Raw genomic sequence first — 12,339 nt, 5'->3', positions numbered from 1 at the left:
GGACTGTAATCTATAAAAAAAGAGCTGCCTGGTTGCTGCAGTGGAGATGAAGCAGCTGAAAGCCGATGCTTTAGCTCCGGACCGGACCAGAGCTGAAGCATCGGGTCGCACTCATCTGGACTGGATGGTCTCTGGGAGCTCCAGAGGTTCTGGTACTGTTGGGTCAGAACCAGGAAATGATGGTTCCAGGTTCTGGTTGGACTTGATGGAGAAACACTGAATGAAGCTAGGAGCTCCCTAGTTCTGATCCAGACTCAGTAACAGAACCTTAGCCAGCATTTTCCTCAGCATTTCTAGCTGGTTCTAATAGAACCGCTGAGGTTCTGTTAGAGCCATCCAGCATCAGGAGGTTCAGGTTCTGTTGGCCGTTCCAGGGCTGGGTGCTGGTTGGGATCCCTCAGACCCGTGTCCAGGTTCTGCAGCTCCAGCGGGCTGGAATCATCCCAGAACACGTTGGTAAGAACCGATGAAGCCTCCCAGCCGGGCCTGTCGGACCTGCAGCTGATCCAAAAGGTTCTACTGTGTTGGCAGTGATGCTGGACGCTCCAGAGGAAGTTCTGCTGCAGAGGAACCACGGCAAGCTCACCGACCCCATCACTGGAGGTGAGTCCGGTTTGGTCCGGCCTCATCACAGGACATCAGAACCTGCTCAGCATCACTTCCTGTCCCCAGACGTCTACCATCAGCTCTTCGTCCAGCCGGAGAACGACACCATCAGATGGCGCCTGGAGAAGGGGCGGAGCCTGTCTGACCAGCAGCTATTGGCCGAGGTGCAGCGCTACCGCTGTGAAGTCACAGCTCTGAAAGCGGCCTATCAGCACGTCCTGAAGGTCTTCAACGCAGACCAGCCTCCTGCTGACGTCTACCAGCAAGGTAGAGCCGGTAGAGGGGGCGGAGCCTGATCACATGACCACAACAGAACATACAGACATTAAAGCAACAATCTGCCATCTTCCTGTTGCCTCCGTCCTACTTCCTGTCTGTGTCCTTCTGGCAGTCATGTGATCAGCTGAAGTCCCCCTCAGAGTTCTGGAAGCAGATGTTGGGTTCTGATCCGACCCAAACTGAACCTGATGTCTGTCTCTGCTGGTCCCTCAGCTCTGACCTTCGTGCAGACCCGACGTCACTTCAGAACTCCAAGAATAGTTCTGGTTGGCCCGTCAGGGTCTGGAAAGAGCCACCTGGCCCGGCTGTTGTCTGAGAAGTACAAAGTGGTGGATGGTAAACACAGGATGGTTCTGACCCGGTTCTGGCCCAGTTCTGACCTGATTCTGACCCGGTTCTGATCTAGTCTTGACCTGGTCTTGACCCAGTTCTGACCTGATTCTGACCCGGTCCGGTCTGCCTCCAGTGAGCTGCGGCAGCCTGCTCCGGTCGGTGGTCTCTGACGGTTCTGCTCTAGGAGCTCAGATTCAGCCCTACATGGATGTCGGCCGCCCAGGTGAGTTCAGAACTGTCTCTCAGTTCTGAGGTTCTGGACGGGCTGGGTTCTGATCACTTGTGCTCAGTCCCAGACTCCCTTCTGATGCCGGTTCTGGAGGCCCGTCTGAGTCAGGTGGACTGCAGCTGCAGAGGTTGGATCCTGCACGGCTTCCCCTGTGACATGCAGCAGGCCAAGAGCCTACACGAGTCCCAGTACCAGCCCAATAGGTACCGAACCAGAACCAGAACCAGATCCCATAGTTCTGCTTCTGTCTCCTGCTCCTTCTCTTCCTCAGAGTCTTCTTCCTGGAGGCCAGTAATGACGTCTGCATGCAGCGGCTCTCCCTCAGAGGAACCGACCCTGTCAGCGGCGAGAGGTCAGGTGCAGGTCCGGCCGGGCCAGAACCCAGGCCAGGTTGTGCAGGTACCAGCTCACGGTTGCGTTTGGGCCTGCAGGTACCATGCCGTGACCCAACCAGCCCCCAGCTCTGAGGTCCAGGACCGGCTCCAGACGGCTCCGTATGACGGCAGCGGGGCGGTGACTCAGAGGCTGAGACAGTTCAGGTTCAACTGTGAAGGCCTGCAGGTAACCATGGCAACAGCTTTCATTTGCTGACCCGAAACATGGATCCGGATCAGAACCAGCAGAACAATCTGTGTCTCTGTCCAGACTATTTATCCAGATGCTATTCACCTGGACGCTGACCAGGACCCACACTCTGTGCTGGAGTCTCTGGAGAGCCGCCTCTACACCAACTGAAACCTGGACGCACCTGGACGCACCTGGACGTACCTGGACACAGCTGGACGCACCTGGACACAGCTGGACACACCTGGACACAGCTGGACACAGCTGGACGCACCTGGACACAGCTGGACGTACCTGGACTCACCTGGACAAGCAGTTGGGCTGAGCTGAGAACACCTGAGTTTACCTGGACTTGCTTGGGCAGAATGAAGGAACTTGATATTATAAGTTGTTTGGTTTTTAATAAAATCATTGTTGTTCTGCTGACTTCTGGTTCCAGTTCTGGTTCTGGTTCTGGTTCCGGTTTTGGTTCCATCAGATTTGCAGGAGGAGGATCCAAAATAATTTGTGTTTAATGGAAGATTCCGAATTTTCATTAAACACACAGATGGTCAGAAATTCTGACCATTCCGGGTCTGCCCTGGTTCCTGTCGAACAACTGGTTCAACGGAACTTTCAGGCCCAGTTTCTCCAGAACCAATCAGAACCAAATCTACTGGGAGGGAAGGAGAGCATGGGCGTGTCTCTGTTTCTGATTGGACAGAAACCAGGAAGTCCTCCAACAGAGAGAGAGAGAACCAAACTGGTTAAACCCAGAATGTTCTGGATGTTTAACCGGATCGGAACCATCATTGCTCTGAGCTGAAACATTATGGAGAACTGGGATTGGATCAGAATGAAAACTGGGTCGTACAGTCCAGCTTCCTGTGACCCAGTTAGACATTGATAATGGTTCTGATGGCTGAGATGGCAAGGTCCAAACAGGTCTGGGTTGATTGGTGAGGGTAATGGAACCAGAACAAGCTGAACAGCAGCCTAGTTCTGTTTCTGATCCAGTAGCAGATGGTCCGGGGTGTAGAACCAAGCCTGAGTGTCCCGGAGTCCTGGACCTTTGGGCACTTCATGTGTCTTAATTGTTACAGGCTTAATCAGGTCAAAGGTTAAAGACAGGAAGTGATCAATAGTATCAACAACGACCAGTTTTGAGTTATAATATCTCAATAATCTCAGATTATTCCCGCAAGTTCGTCCTGATTTCAGCATAAACTCCTCCCAGCTCAGTCAACTACACAACGAGGCGGCGGACCGTTAAAGAGCAGACCCACTGAGGGCAACCTTCCAGAAGGCGGGGCCTCCGTGACGTAGCAGGAAGAGGCTCCCACGTGCTACATTGTGTATCCGTACAGTTTTCTTTGTGAGGATTTACTTCTGTTTCATTTGTTTTTATTTTAATCCACATTTTGACAGACCGGAGGTCAACAAACTCGTGTAGGTCATTGTTAAAGATGGCGGATATTTCCTGTGCAGTGAAGAGAGGAGCTGCAGAACTTCCGTAGGAAAATGTCTGTTTAAGGATTCTTTAGACTGGGTCCGACTCGAACACCAACACCTGCAGTTCATCCCTGAACACCTGGTCCTCGTGTCAGTTAGAGGTAGATCGATCCACTGACGTCACACGGGAGATCTTGGTTTAAAGGAAACGGTTTGAGTTAAAATCTGACGGTTTTTGCATGAAGTCTGGTCCGACCGGATTCTTCTTCACGTGTTCTGTTTGGCTCTGTAGAGCGAGGACTCACCTGTTCTCTTATACAGGTACGTAGATGACGTCATCAGCAGAGCAGCAGCTGTGTCTGAACATCTGCAGTGTTCCTTCATCATCATCATCATCACTGCACTGCAGCAGGAAATGGGCGAAACACAAGAAATGGACCTCAGTGAGTCAGAACCAGCAGAACCAACGGAACCCAGACCAATCAGAACCAACGGAACCCAGAACCTGAAAATGGGTGGATGTTGGGCCAACAGGAGAACCCGTTCAGATTCAACCAGAAAATGACCTCTGTGGTTCTGATGACGGCCATGTTTATTCTGAAAGTCTTTAAGTTGGTCAGTTGGTTCTGATTGGTTCTGGTCTCCATCGTTCCAGCAGAGGTCTGGTCTGTTGGGAGGTTCTGGTCCAGTACCAGCCTGGTTCTGGTCCAGTACCGGCCCAGTTCTGTTAAACTGATGTTTCTACAGAAGAAGCAGAAACCAGAGAAGAAGAAGAGCTTCATCTCCCCAGAGGAAGAGGATGATGATGAAGAGGCTCCCCTGCAGGTGATCGCTCTCTCTGACATCAGGCTCTTTTCTTCTTCTGTGGTATTAAAATAAGGCATGCTTTTTAGGCCCCACCCCCTGAGCTGACCCTCGGACCACCACAGAAGAAGAGGAGGAGGCAGGAGGAGGTGAAGGAAGGAGGAAGTGGCAGCATCAAGACTTCCTCTCTGTTCAGACACAACCCAGAGATCCCAGAGATCCCCAGGTACGCTCCGCTCCGATTGGCCCGACTCGGCTGCTGCTGATTGGCTGGCTGACTTCCTGTTTCCTCCCTCAGACCGGCCGTCGCCCAGCTGAAGGAGAAGGTTTTCACCTCCGCCTCCTTCTCAGACCTCCACCTGCACCCCCACCTGGTAAAACACCTCTGCTTTATTCGGCCCTGATTGGTCGGTTTACTGGGAAAGCTCCGCCCTAAACGTGTCCAGTGTGTTTGATCTGAGCGCTGTGTCTCCCCCTGCTGGAGGACCTGCAGGCTTCTGTCCAATCAGAGAGCAGGTTTCTTTGACCTTTGACCTGAAAGAACCGCTGCAGACCCAGTCAGGGCTGGTTCTGATCGGACCTCCGCACGGTGTCGTCTGTGTTTCCATCTGACTCAAACCGGGTCATGGTGTTACCGTAGCAACCAGTGATGTCAGAGAGTTCTGATTGGCTGTCTGCTTCCTGCAGGTGGCGACGCTCAACAAGGTTCTGAACGTCTCCAGACTGACCAGGTGGGTTGGACCGGACCGGAACCAGGCAGCCCTGTGGGGCGTCTGACCTCTTACCTCTGACCTGTGTGTGTGCAGCATTCAGCAGCAGACCATCCCGGCTCTCCTTTCCGGACGGGACGCAGCGGTCCGGTCCCAGACGGGTTCAGGTGAGATCAGAACCTCCCAGCGGAACCGGACCTGAATCGGTCTTGTGGTTCCGCAGAACCTGACGATCCCCTCTGTCTCAGGGAAGACGCTGTCCTACGCCGTCCCGCTGGTCCAGCGCCTGCAGGCCTCTGAACCAAAGGTCAGCAGGTCGGACGGCCCGCTGGCGCTGGTCGTTGTTCCGACCCGGGAGGTTGGTTCCGCCTTCTTTGCCGGTTCTGGTGATCTGATTGGACTTCTGACTGACCTCTGCTCTGTTCCAGCTCGCCCTGCAGACCTACAACACCTTCCAGAAGCTTCTCAAGGTACCAGAACCCGAACCCAGTTACTGGACCAGAACCAGAACCCAGTTACAGAGAAGGAGCAGCACTGGGTCCTGACCTGCTGCAGACAGGGATCCTCTGGTTCTGGTTCTGGCCATGAAGCAGTTTAATTTGGGTTCTGAGCCTGCTGGAGCCAGGAACCCGATGATTCTGACTTGTCTGGTTCTGGTTCTGATCCTGGTTCTGGTTCTGTCTGCAGCCGTTCACCTGGATCGTTCCTGGCGTTCTGATGGGAGGAGAGAAGAAGAAAGCAGAGAAGGCCAGGTCCGGTCTGGTCCATCAGAACCTCTGGCTGGTTCTGGCTGTTAGCGGGTCGGTGCCTGCTGGACTGAGGTTCTGATGGTTCTGCTGGTTCTGGTCTCCAGGATCCGTAAGGGGATGAACGTGGTGGTGTCGACGCCGGGCCGGCTGGCCGATCACATCCAGAACACGCTCAGCTTGGCGCTCGGCGCCGTGCGCTGGCTGGTTCTGGACGAGGCAGACAGGTGGGTCTGAACCGCCGGGTCTGGACCCGGCGGTTCTGGTCTAACCGGTCCTCTGGCTTCCAGGATCCTGGACCTGGGCTTCGACCGGGAGCTGACGGTGATCCTGAACGGGCTGAACAGAACCGGGCCGTCCCGGCAGAACGTGTTGCTGTCGGCCACGCTGAGTCCAGGTGAGGCGGCTCGCCGCTGCCCCCGCAGGACGTGGCCCGCCACGTCCACTAACCTCCTGTGTCGCAGGTGTGACTCGCCTGGCGGACGTCTGCTTGCATGATCCAATCAGCATCAGTGTTTCTGGCCCCGCCCCCTCTGATCCGCCCAGCCAATCAGAGAGCTTTGCTGTTCCCGAGGAGCTGCAGCAGTTTGTGGTTCTGGTTCCCAGTAAGGTCCGGCTGGTCTGTCTGGCCGCCTTCATCCTGGAGCAGTGCAAGGTGTTCACATGGCAACCGCTGCTTCGCTGCACCTGGTTGCCATGGAGACCTGACCACCTGCCACTCTCAGTTCTCTCACAGCAACAAGATCATCGTTTTTGTGTCGAGCTGCGAAGCCGTCGAGTTCCTGCACCTGCTTTTCGGCTCCGTCCTGACCCGGCACACGGCCAATCAGGAGCTCAGCTTCCTGCGTCTCCACGGCAACATGAAACAGGAGGTAAGACCGCCCCCTGCTGGCCACAGTTTCTATCTCCGTCAGCGTCTCTGAGGCTGTGTCTCCTCCGCAGGAACGCTGCCAGGTTTTCCACCAGTTCTCCGCTTCCACCGCTGGAGTCCTGCTGTGCACGGTGAGCAGGGTCCGCGACTGGGGTGCCACAGGGGGGTGACACACTGCCACCAGGGGGCACCGCCACCTGGGGCCTTTAATCGGTTGGTTCGGATCAGGCAGGACTCTGTGACTCTTCTCTTTGCTCAGCTTCCTCTTCCTTTTCCAGGACGTAGCCGCCAGAGGGCTGGACCTCCCTCAAGTCACCTGGATCGTTCAGGTAAATGCACAGTCAGGATGGAAACCCACCAGAACCAGAACTGGGTTAGAGGTCCGTTCCTTCTGTGTTTCAGTACACTCCTCCCTCGTCAGCTGCTGAGTACGTTCACCGAGTCGGCCGCACGGCTCGGATCGGAGGAAGAGGAAACAGCCTCCTCTTCCTCACTCCCGCTGAGGCTGACTTCATCACGGAGCTGGCCAATCACAACATCAGGTGGGCGGACCAACAGCTGCAGTCACCCAATCACTGACCAGCACCATCAGAAACACATCTGGTACCAGCATTCACGGTATCACTGGTACTGCCTGAGAGAGACGGGCGGTAATAGGACCTCACTACTGGTTCTGCCTGGTTCTATCAGGTTCTGATTGATTCCAACTGGTTCTGACTGGTTCCAACGGGTTCTGACTGGTTCTAGCTGGTTCTGAATGTTCCTGACTGGTTCTGACTGGTTCTGACTGGGTCTGAATGTTCCTAACTGGTTCTGACTGGTTCTCAATGGTTCTGACTGGTTATAAATGTTTCTGACTGGTTCTGAATGGTTGTAACTGGTTCTAACTGGTTTTAATTGGTTCTGACAGGTTCTAACTGGTTCTGACTGGTTTTCATTGGTTCTGACTGATTCTGATTGGTCCTAACCGGCTTTAATTGGTTCCAACTGGTACTGAATGTTTCTCACTGGTTCTGAATGGTTCTAACCGGTTTTAATTGGTTCTGACTGGTTCTAACTGGGTCTGACTGGTTTTCATTGGTTCTGATTGATTCTGATTGGTTCTAACTGGTTTTAGTACTGAATGTTTCTAACTGGTTCCGACTGGTTCTAACTGGTTCTGAATGTTTTAACTAGTTCTGACTGGTTCTATCAGGTTCTGATTGATTCCAACTGGTTCTGACTGGTTCTAGCTGGTTCTGAATGTTTCTAACTGGTTTTAACAGGTTCCAACTGGTTCCGACTGGTTCTAACTGGTTCTGAATGTTTCTAACTGGTTTTAACTGGTTCTGATTGATTCCAACTGGTTCTGACTGGTTTTGATTGGTTCTGCTGGATTTAACTGGTACTGACTGGTTCTGACTGGTTTTAACTGGTCCTAACCAGTTTTAATTGGTTCTGACGGATTCTAACTGGTTCTGATTGGTTCTAACTGGTCTTAATTAGTTCTGACTGGTTCTAACTGGTTCTGAATGTTTGTAACTGGTTTTAACTGGTTCTGACTAGTTCTAACTGGTTCTGACTGGTTCTCAATGGTTCTGACTGGTTCTCAATGGTCCTAATTGGTTATAAATGTTTCTGACTGGTTCTGAATGGTTGTAACTGGTTCTAACTGGTTTTAACTGGTCCTAACCAGCTTTAATTGGTTCTAAGTGGTTCTGAATGTTCCTAACTGGTTCTGACTGGTTCTCAATGGTTCCAACTGGTTCTAAATGTTTCTCACTGGTTCTGAATGGTTCTAACTGGCTTTAACTGGTTCTAACTGGTTATGTTTCTGACTGGTTCTAACTGGTCCTAACCGGTTTTAATTGGTTCTGACGGATTCTAACTGGTTCTGACCAGTTCTGACTGGTTTTAACTGGTCCTAACCGGCTTTAATTGGTTCTAACTGGTTCTAACTGGGTCTGACTGGTCCTAACCGGTTCTAACTGGTCCTTACTGGTTTTAATTGGTTCTGACTGATTCTGATTGGTTCTGACTGGTTCTAACTGGTTTTGACTGGTTCTAACTGGTTCTGACTGGTACTGAATGGTTCTAACTGGTTGCAGTGTCTCAGAGATGAAGCTGCAGGACGTTCTATCCTGTCTGATGAAGGACGATGCCTTCAAGGGGCGTGGGAAATACCACAGCCAGGTGGGTGGAGCCTTTGAGTGTAGCCTGACCTGTGACCTCAGTGGGAGGAGCTGACCTCTGACAGTCCCATGTGTCTCCAGACGTCGCCCCGAGCGCTGCAGCAGGACATCAGGGAGCGCGCCACTGTCCTGCAGACACAGCTGGAGGACTTCGTTCATTCTGACACCCACTGGGTGCAGGCGGCTAAGAAAGGTACGCTGGTCACATAACCTGCTGGATATGTTGGTGCTGAGCTGTGATTGGCTGATGTGTTGCTGTGCTGCAGCGCTGCAATCCTTCCTGCGGGCCTACACCACCTACCCCGCCCACCTGAAGCAGGTGTTCCACCTGCGGCGCCTCCACCTGGGTCACACCGCCAAGAGCTTCGGCCTGAGAGACGCGCCGCAGGGCCTGAGCCCCGGCCCGGCCCCTAGGTGTCACGGGGGCCCCTGGGACCGGGTCCGCAACAGGAACCAGAACCAGGCTGGGAAACGGGCAGGAAGCCTGAGGAAGAACCAGAACCAGAACCCGGGGAGGAAACGGTGAGTGGCTGATCCTCTGTCTGATACCACATTACCCATAGTTCCCTGCTGCTGTTACTGTGAAAACCCACTTCCTCTGGTTCTGCTCTTCCTCTGTCAGGCTCCATCTGGGTCACAGGGAGGCGGTTCTGATTCGGTCAGAGTTCTCCAGCGGCTTGGAGGGAGGCGGGGCCAAGAAGAAGAGGAAGAGGGACGTCACTGAGGAAGAGGAGGACTGATAATGAAGGTGGTTCTGAACAGAATCGTCTCGGCCTGAACCTCCAGAATCGCTCTGGTTCTGTCAGGCTGGACCCGGACCAGCAGACTGGGTTTATCCTCATAGTGAGACATCGTGACACAGAACATCTTTGATCGGATGAATTTTATTTACAATCAAATAAAAAAACAGAAAAAAGTTTCAGGATTTTATTTCTGCACCAAACACATTTCAGATCCGGACCGGTTCTGCAGAACCACAGGAGAGGAACCGGGTCAGAATCTGATCAGAACCGGGTCAGAACAGGGCCTCCAGGCGGATTGGATCCGACTGTGGTCAGGATTCAGGAGTTCTGATGGTCCGTTTGGTTCTCCAGAACCAGAACAAACCCAGAGCTTCAGCACAGAACCTTTTGGGCCTTCAGGCTGCAGATCCACAGGTTTTGGTTCTGCTTCTGCGCCCTCGGGCTCCATGGAAACGGAAGGACGCTGCTGTGACATCACGGCATCCAGGCTGTCCGGTCCGGTTTCAGAGACTGGGTCAGGTTCTGAAACTGATGGAGGACTAATGGTAGGTGGGCGTGGCCTCCGTGCAGGTAGGGGTCCATTGTGGGCGGGGCCAAAGGGAAGTGAGGTGGGAGGAGCATCCAACCAGCCACAGCCAGCAGGTCCAAACCGGAAGCGGCCTGGCGCTTCCACTTGGTTCTGAAACAGAAGTCCAGAGTTAAAACCGGTGTTACGTCGATCCATGTTCCCCTCAGGTCTGGTTCCCTCCCAGTTTAACCCAGGGAACAGTTCCCCCACCCCCAGCTTTAGGTTATACTGCATTACAAGGTTGGGCTGTATGGAGTATAATCTAATATCTATTTCTATTTATGACTATAACTGACGAACCAGTCAGTCTCATGTAGGGTCGCCGCCTTTCATTAATCAAAATAAGGGACGGTCACCGAGGCGCTTCGCCCTCATGTGGTGGGACGTCCGCTGCAGTGATAGACAAGATTTTATGGAGGTGGTTTTTGTCTTTAAAAAGTGATTCATAGAGCAATTGTTCATACATTAAGTACTCCAAAATTGTACTCCAATCAGAGTAGCATACCTTAAACACATTTAAGTAAGCAAGTGTAAAACATATTTGGTAAACTACTCAAGTACTGATCATAACACCTGATTTAATATTCAAAATGTGTCCTCAGCCAAAAGTATAAAAGTTATGTGAACATTCTGGTACTGTAAAGAGTATTACTAAAATATTTATATAAATAAGGAGTTGGGTTTGGAGGCTGGTTCTAGACCAGATTCACCATGAGGGCCGGAGTAGTCGGTGTTTTTTGAAACAAAACAAAAAACATACTGAGCAATATTTCATCATTGGATATATTAAGTGAGCCAAAGAGCCACTTGTGTCTCCAGAGATCCAGGCTGCAGATCCCTGGCAGATAGAAAGTCTGATCCTATACAGCAGCTAAAATGCACTGTAATATTTAATTCATTGTTAAAGTAAAATTGTGAAGGTTAAAAAAATCCACCACTGAGTATTAACATAAGACATTTATTTAGTATAACTTCTTGGGTTCCCCGTTGGCCCCCATCTAGATCCGCCCCTGGGCTGCAGGTCTGGGTCTGGTGCATTAATGACCACTGAACAATGAATTCATACAATATATAAACATTTCACAATAAAACATACAGAAAACCCTAAGAAACCTTTTAAAGTAGGAAATATTTATGTATTTACTGTATGATTTGTTCTTGAAATGACAATTTGTATTATTTTGGCTGATATTATTATACATTAAATAAGCAAATGATCAAACCAATATAGTCGACTAAAAGCACAATAAAAACTTAATCATAGCAAAATGTTACCATATCAGCCTCAGGAGATGATTGAGGGATGAAGAGATGCTGATTTCTGGTTCATAAGGTTCTGATGGGTCTGCAGTTCCTCTCCTGATCCACTCTGTATGACATACAGCAAACTGCGCCACGATGGACACATTTTTTTAAATTGTCTTTATTCATTCTTACTAACATTATTCAGCCTAGGATTTGCATCTTCCCTCACGTCTGTATCTTTACAAGAGGTTTTACTTCTAAGAAAAGCAACCCAGGTCTTTTAAGGGTAGGGTTAGGGTTCTATGTTACACACACACACACACACACACCTATACAGAGAGAGAGACTTATGTAATAGAAAAAATTGTATGTACGTATTTATAAGATAATATAATATGTATTTAGTGAGATTTTTTAGATGTACATGTTTAGAGATACCTAGGCACGAGTGGCAGCTCTTCACTACATATTCTACTTATTTTTGAATACAAAAGTAAAAACGTCTTATTTTAAAAGGCTTTTATTTTGAAATTATACATCCGATCTAGTGGACATTTTCTGGTTGTGTTGTAGAGGTGTCCCTCTGTCACCCAGAAGTGAAAGAAGTACTGGAAACAGAGAGTTTTCAAGCAATAAGCACGACAACTTAGGGGAAAAAAGTACTTTTTTGATAGGCTTTTATTTTGAAATTATACATCAGATCGGGTTGACATTTGCTGGTTTTGTTCCAAAGGTGTCCCTCTTCCACCCAGAAGTGAGAGAAATCGCTGGAAACAGAGAGTTTTCAGCATTGCATAATGTCCCCAGTTATTTCTGATACATTATTTATTTTTGCAACTGTACCATAATGTCTTGAGCTGTCGCGCACGTGAATATCTTGTGCGAGCGGACCCCGCATTGGCTGCTCCGGCGCAGGAAATACGGCGGCCATCTTGGAGCGGTCGTCCCTCCTACTGTGCTCAATCAAGTGAGGGCTCCACAGACAACATTTCACAAGTAAGATGGACATATTATTGTGTATATATTGTGATTAGAATAT

General features: G+C 50.7%; 3 protein-coding genes across 3 annotated transcripts in view; 2 read left to right on the top strand and 1 right to left on the bottom strand.

The window, feature by feature from the left end:
- ak8 (adenylate kinase 8) overlaps positions 1 to 2,437 on the top strand; it is a 7,062-nt gene extending 4,625 nt beyond the window's left edge. Inside the window, exons 5-13 of the mRNA XM_007543097.2 lie at positions 375 to 456; positions 532 to 603; positions 673 to 873; positions 1,099 to 1,221; positions 1,352 to 1,441; positions 1,509 to 1,650; positions 1,719 to 1,799; positions 1,879 to 2,008; positions 2,093 to 2,437. Coding sequence (XP_007543159.1) covers positions 375 to 456; positions 532 to 603; positions 673 to 873; positions 1,099 to 1,221; positions 1,352 to 1,441; positions 1,509 to 1,650; positions 1,719 to 1,799; positions 1,879 to 2,008; positions 2,093 to 2,182 — 1,011 coding nt within the window. The 3' untranslated portion in view covers positions 2,183 to 2,437. The remainder of the gene's footprint in view (positions 1 to 374; positions 457 to 531; positions 604 to 672; positions 874 to 1,098; positions 1,222 to 1,351; positions 1,442 to 1,508; positions 1,651 to 1,718; positions 1,800 to 1,878; positions 2,009 to 2,092) is intronic.
- A 96-nt stretch (positions 2,438 to 2,533) lies between these two features.
- On the top strand, positions 2,534 to 9,653 carry ddx31 (DEAD (Asp-Glu-Ala-Asp) box polypeptide 31). Its single transcript, XM_016666657.1, has 21 exons — positions 2,534 to 3,603; positions 3,764 to 3,885; positions 4,190 to 4,267; positions 4,336 to 4,472; positions 4,545 to 4,620; positions 4,934 to 4,977; positions 5,053 to 5,123; positions 5,205 to 5,314; positions 5,385 to 5,426; positions 5,644 to 5,708; positions 5,810 to 5,929; positions 5,993 to 6,099; positions 6,167 to 6,357; positions 6,428 to 6,574; positions 6,645 to 6,704; positions 6,852 to 6,902; positions 6,976 to 7,115; positions 8,661 to 8,745; positions 8,826 to 8,937; positions 9,011 to 9,266; positions 9,367 to 9,653. The coding sequence occupies exons 2-21, from the start codon at positions 3,772 to 3,774 to the stop codon at positions 9,482 to 9,484; spliced, it is 2,124 nt and encodes a 707-aa protein (XP_016522143.1). The 5' UTR covers positions 2,534 to 3,603; positions 3,764 to 3,771; the 3' UTR covers positions 9,485 to 9,653.
- A 3-nt stretch (positions 9,654 to 9,656) lies between these two features.
- The window catches only part of LOC103131445 (barH-like 1 homeobox protein), a 6,085-nt gene continuing 3,402 nt past the window's right edge, over positions 9,657 to 12,339 (bottom strand). Inside the window, exon 4 of the mRNA XM_007543095.2 lies at positions 9,657 to 10,166. Within this exon, the coding sequence (XP_007543157.2) occupies positions 9,962 to 10,166 (205 nt within the window). The 3' untranslated portion in view covers positions 9,657 to 9,961. The remainder of the gene's footprint in view (positions 10,167 to 12,339) is intronic.

This window comes from Poecilia formosa, unplaced genomic scaffold (genome assembly GCF_000485575.1).
Source record: "Poecilia formosa unplaced genomic scaffold, Poecilia_formosa-5.1.2 Scaffold763, whole genome shotgun sequence".
NCBI classification, from domain to species: domain Eukaryota; kingdom Metazoa; phylum Chordata; class Actinopteri; order Cyprinodontiformes; family Poeciliidae; genus Poecilia; species Poecilia formosa.
This window is presented reverse-complemented; position numbering and strand designations above follow the sequence as displayed.

Bases quoted from the DNA above. Each gene is read 5' to 3' on its own strand.
- ddx31 (XM_016666657.1), top strand. From the start codon at position 3,772: ATGACGTCATCAGCAGAGCAGCAGCTGTGTCTGAACATCTGCAGTGTT. The intron at 6,705-6,851 runs GTGAGCAGGGTC...TTCCTTTTCCAG, and splicing joins CTGGAGTCCTGCTGTGCACG to GACGTAGCCGCCAGAGGGCT. The intron at 8,938-9,010 runs GTACGCTGGTCA...GCTGTGCTGCAG, and splicing joins GGTGCAGGCGGCTAAGAAAG to CGCTGCAATCCTTCCTGCGG.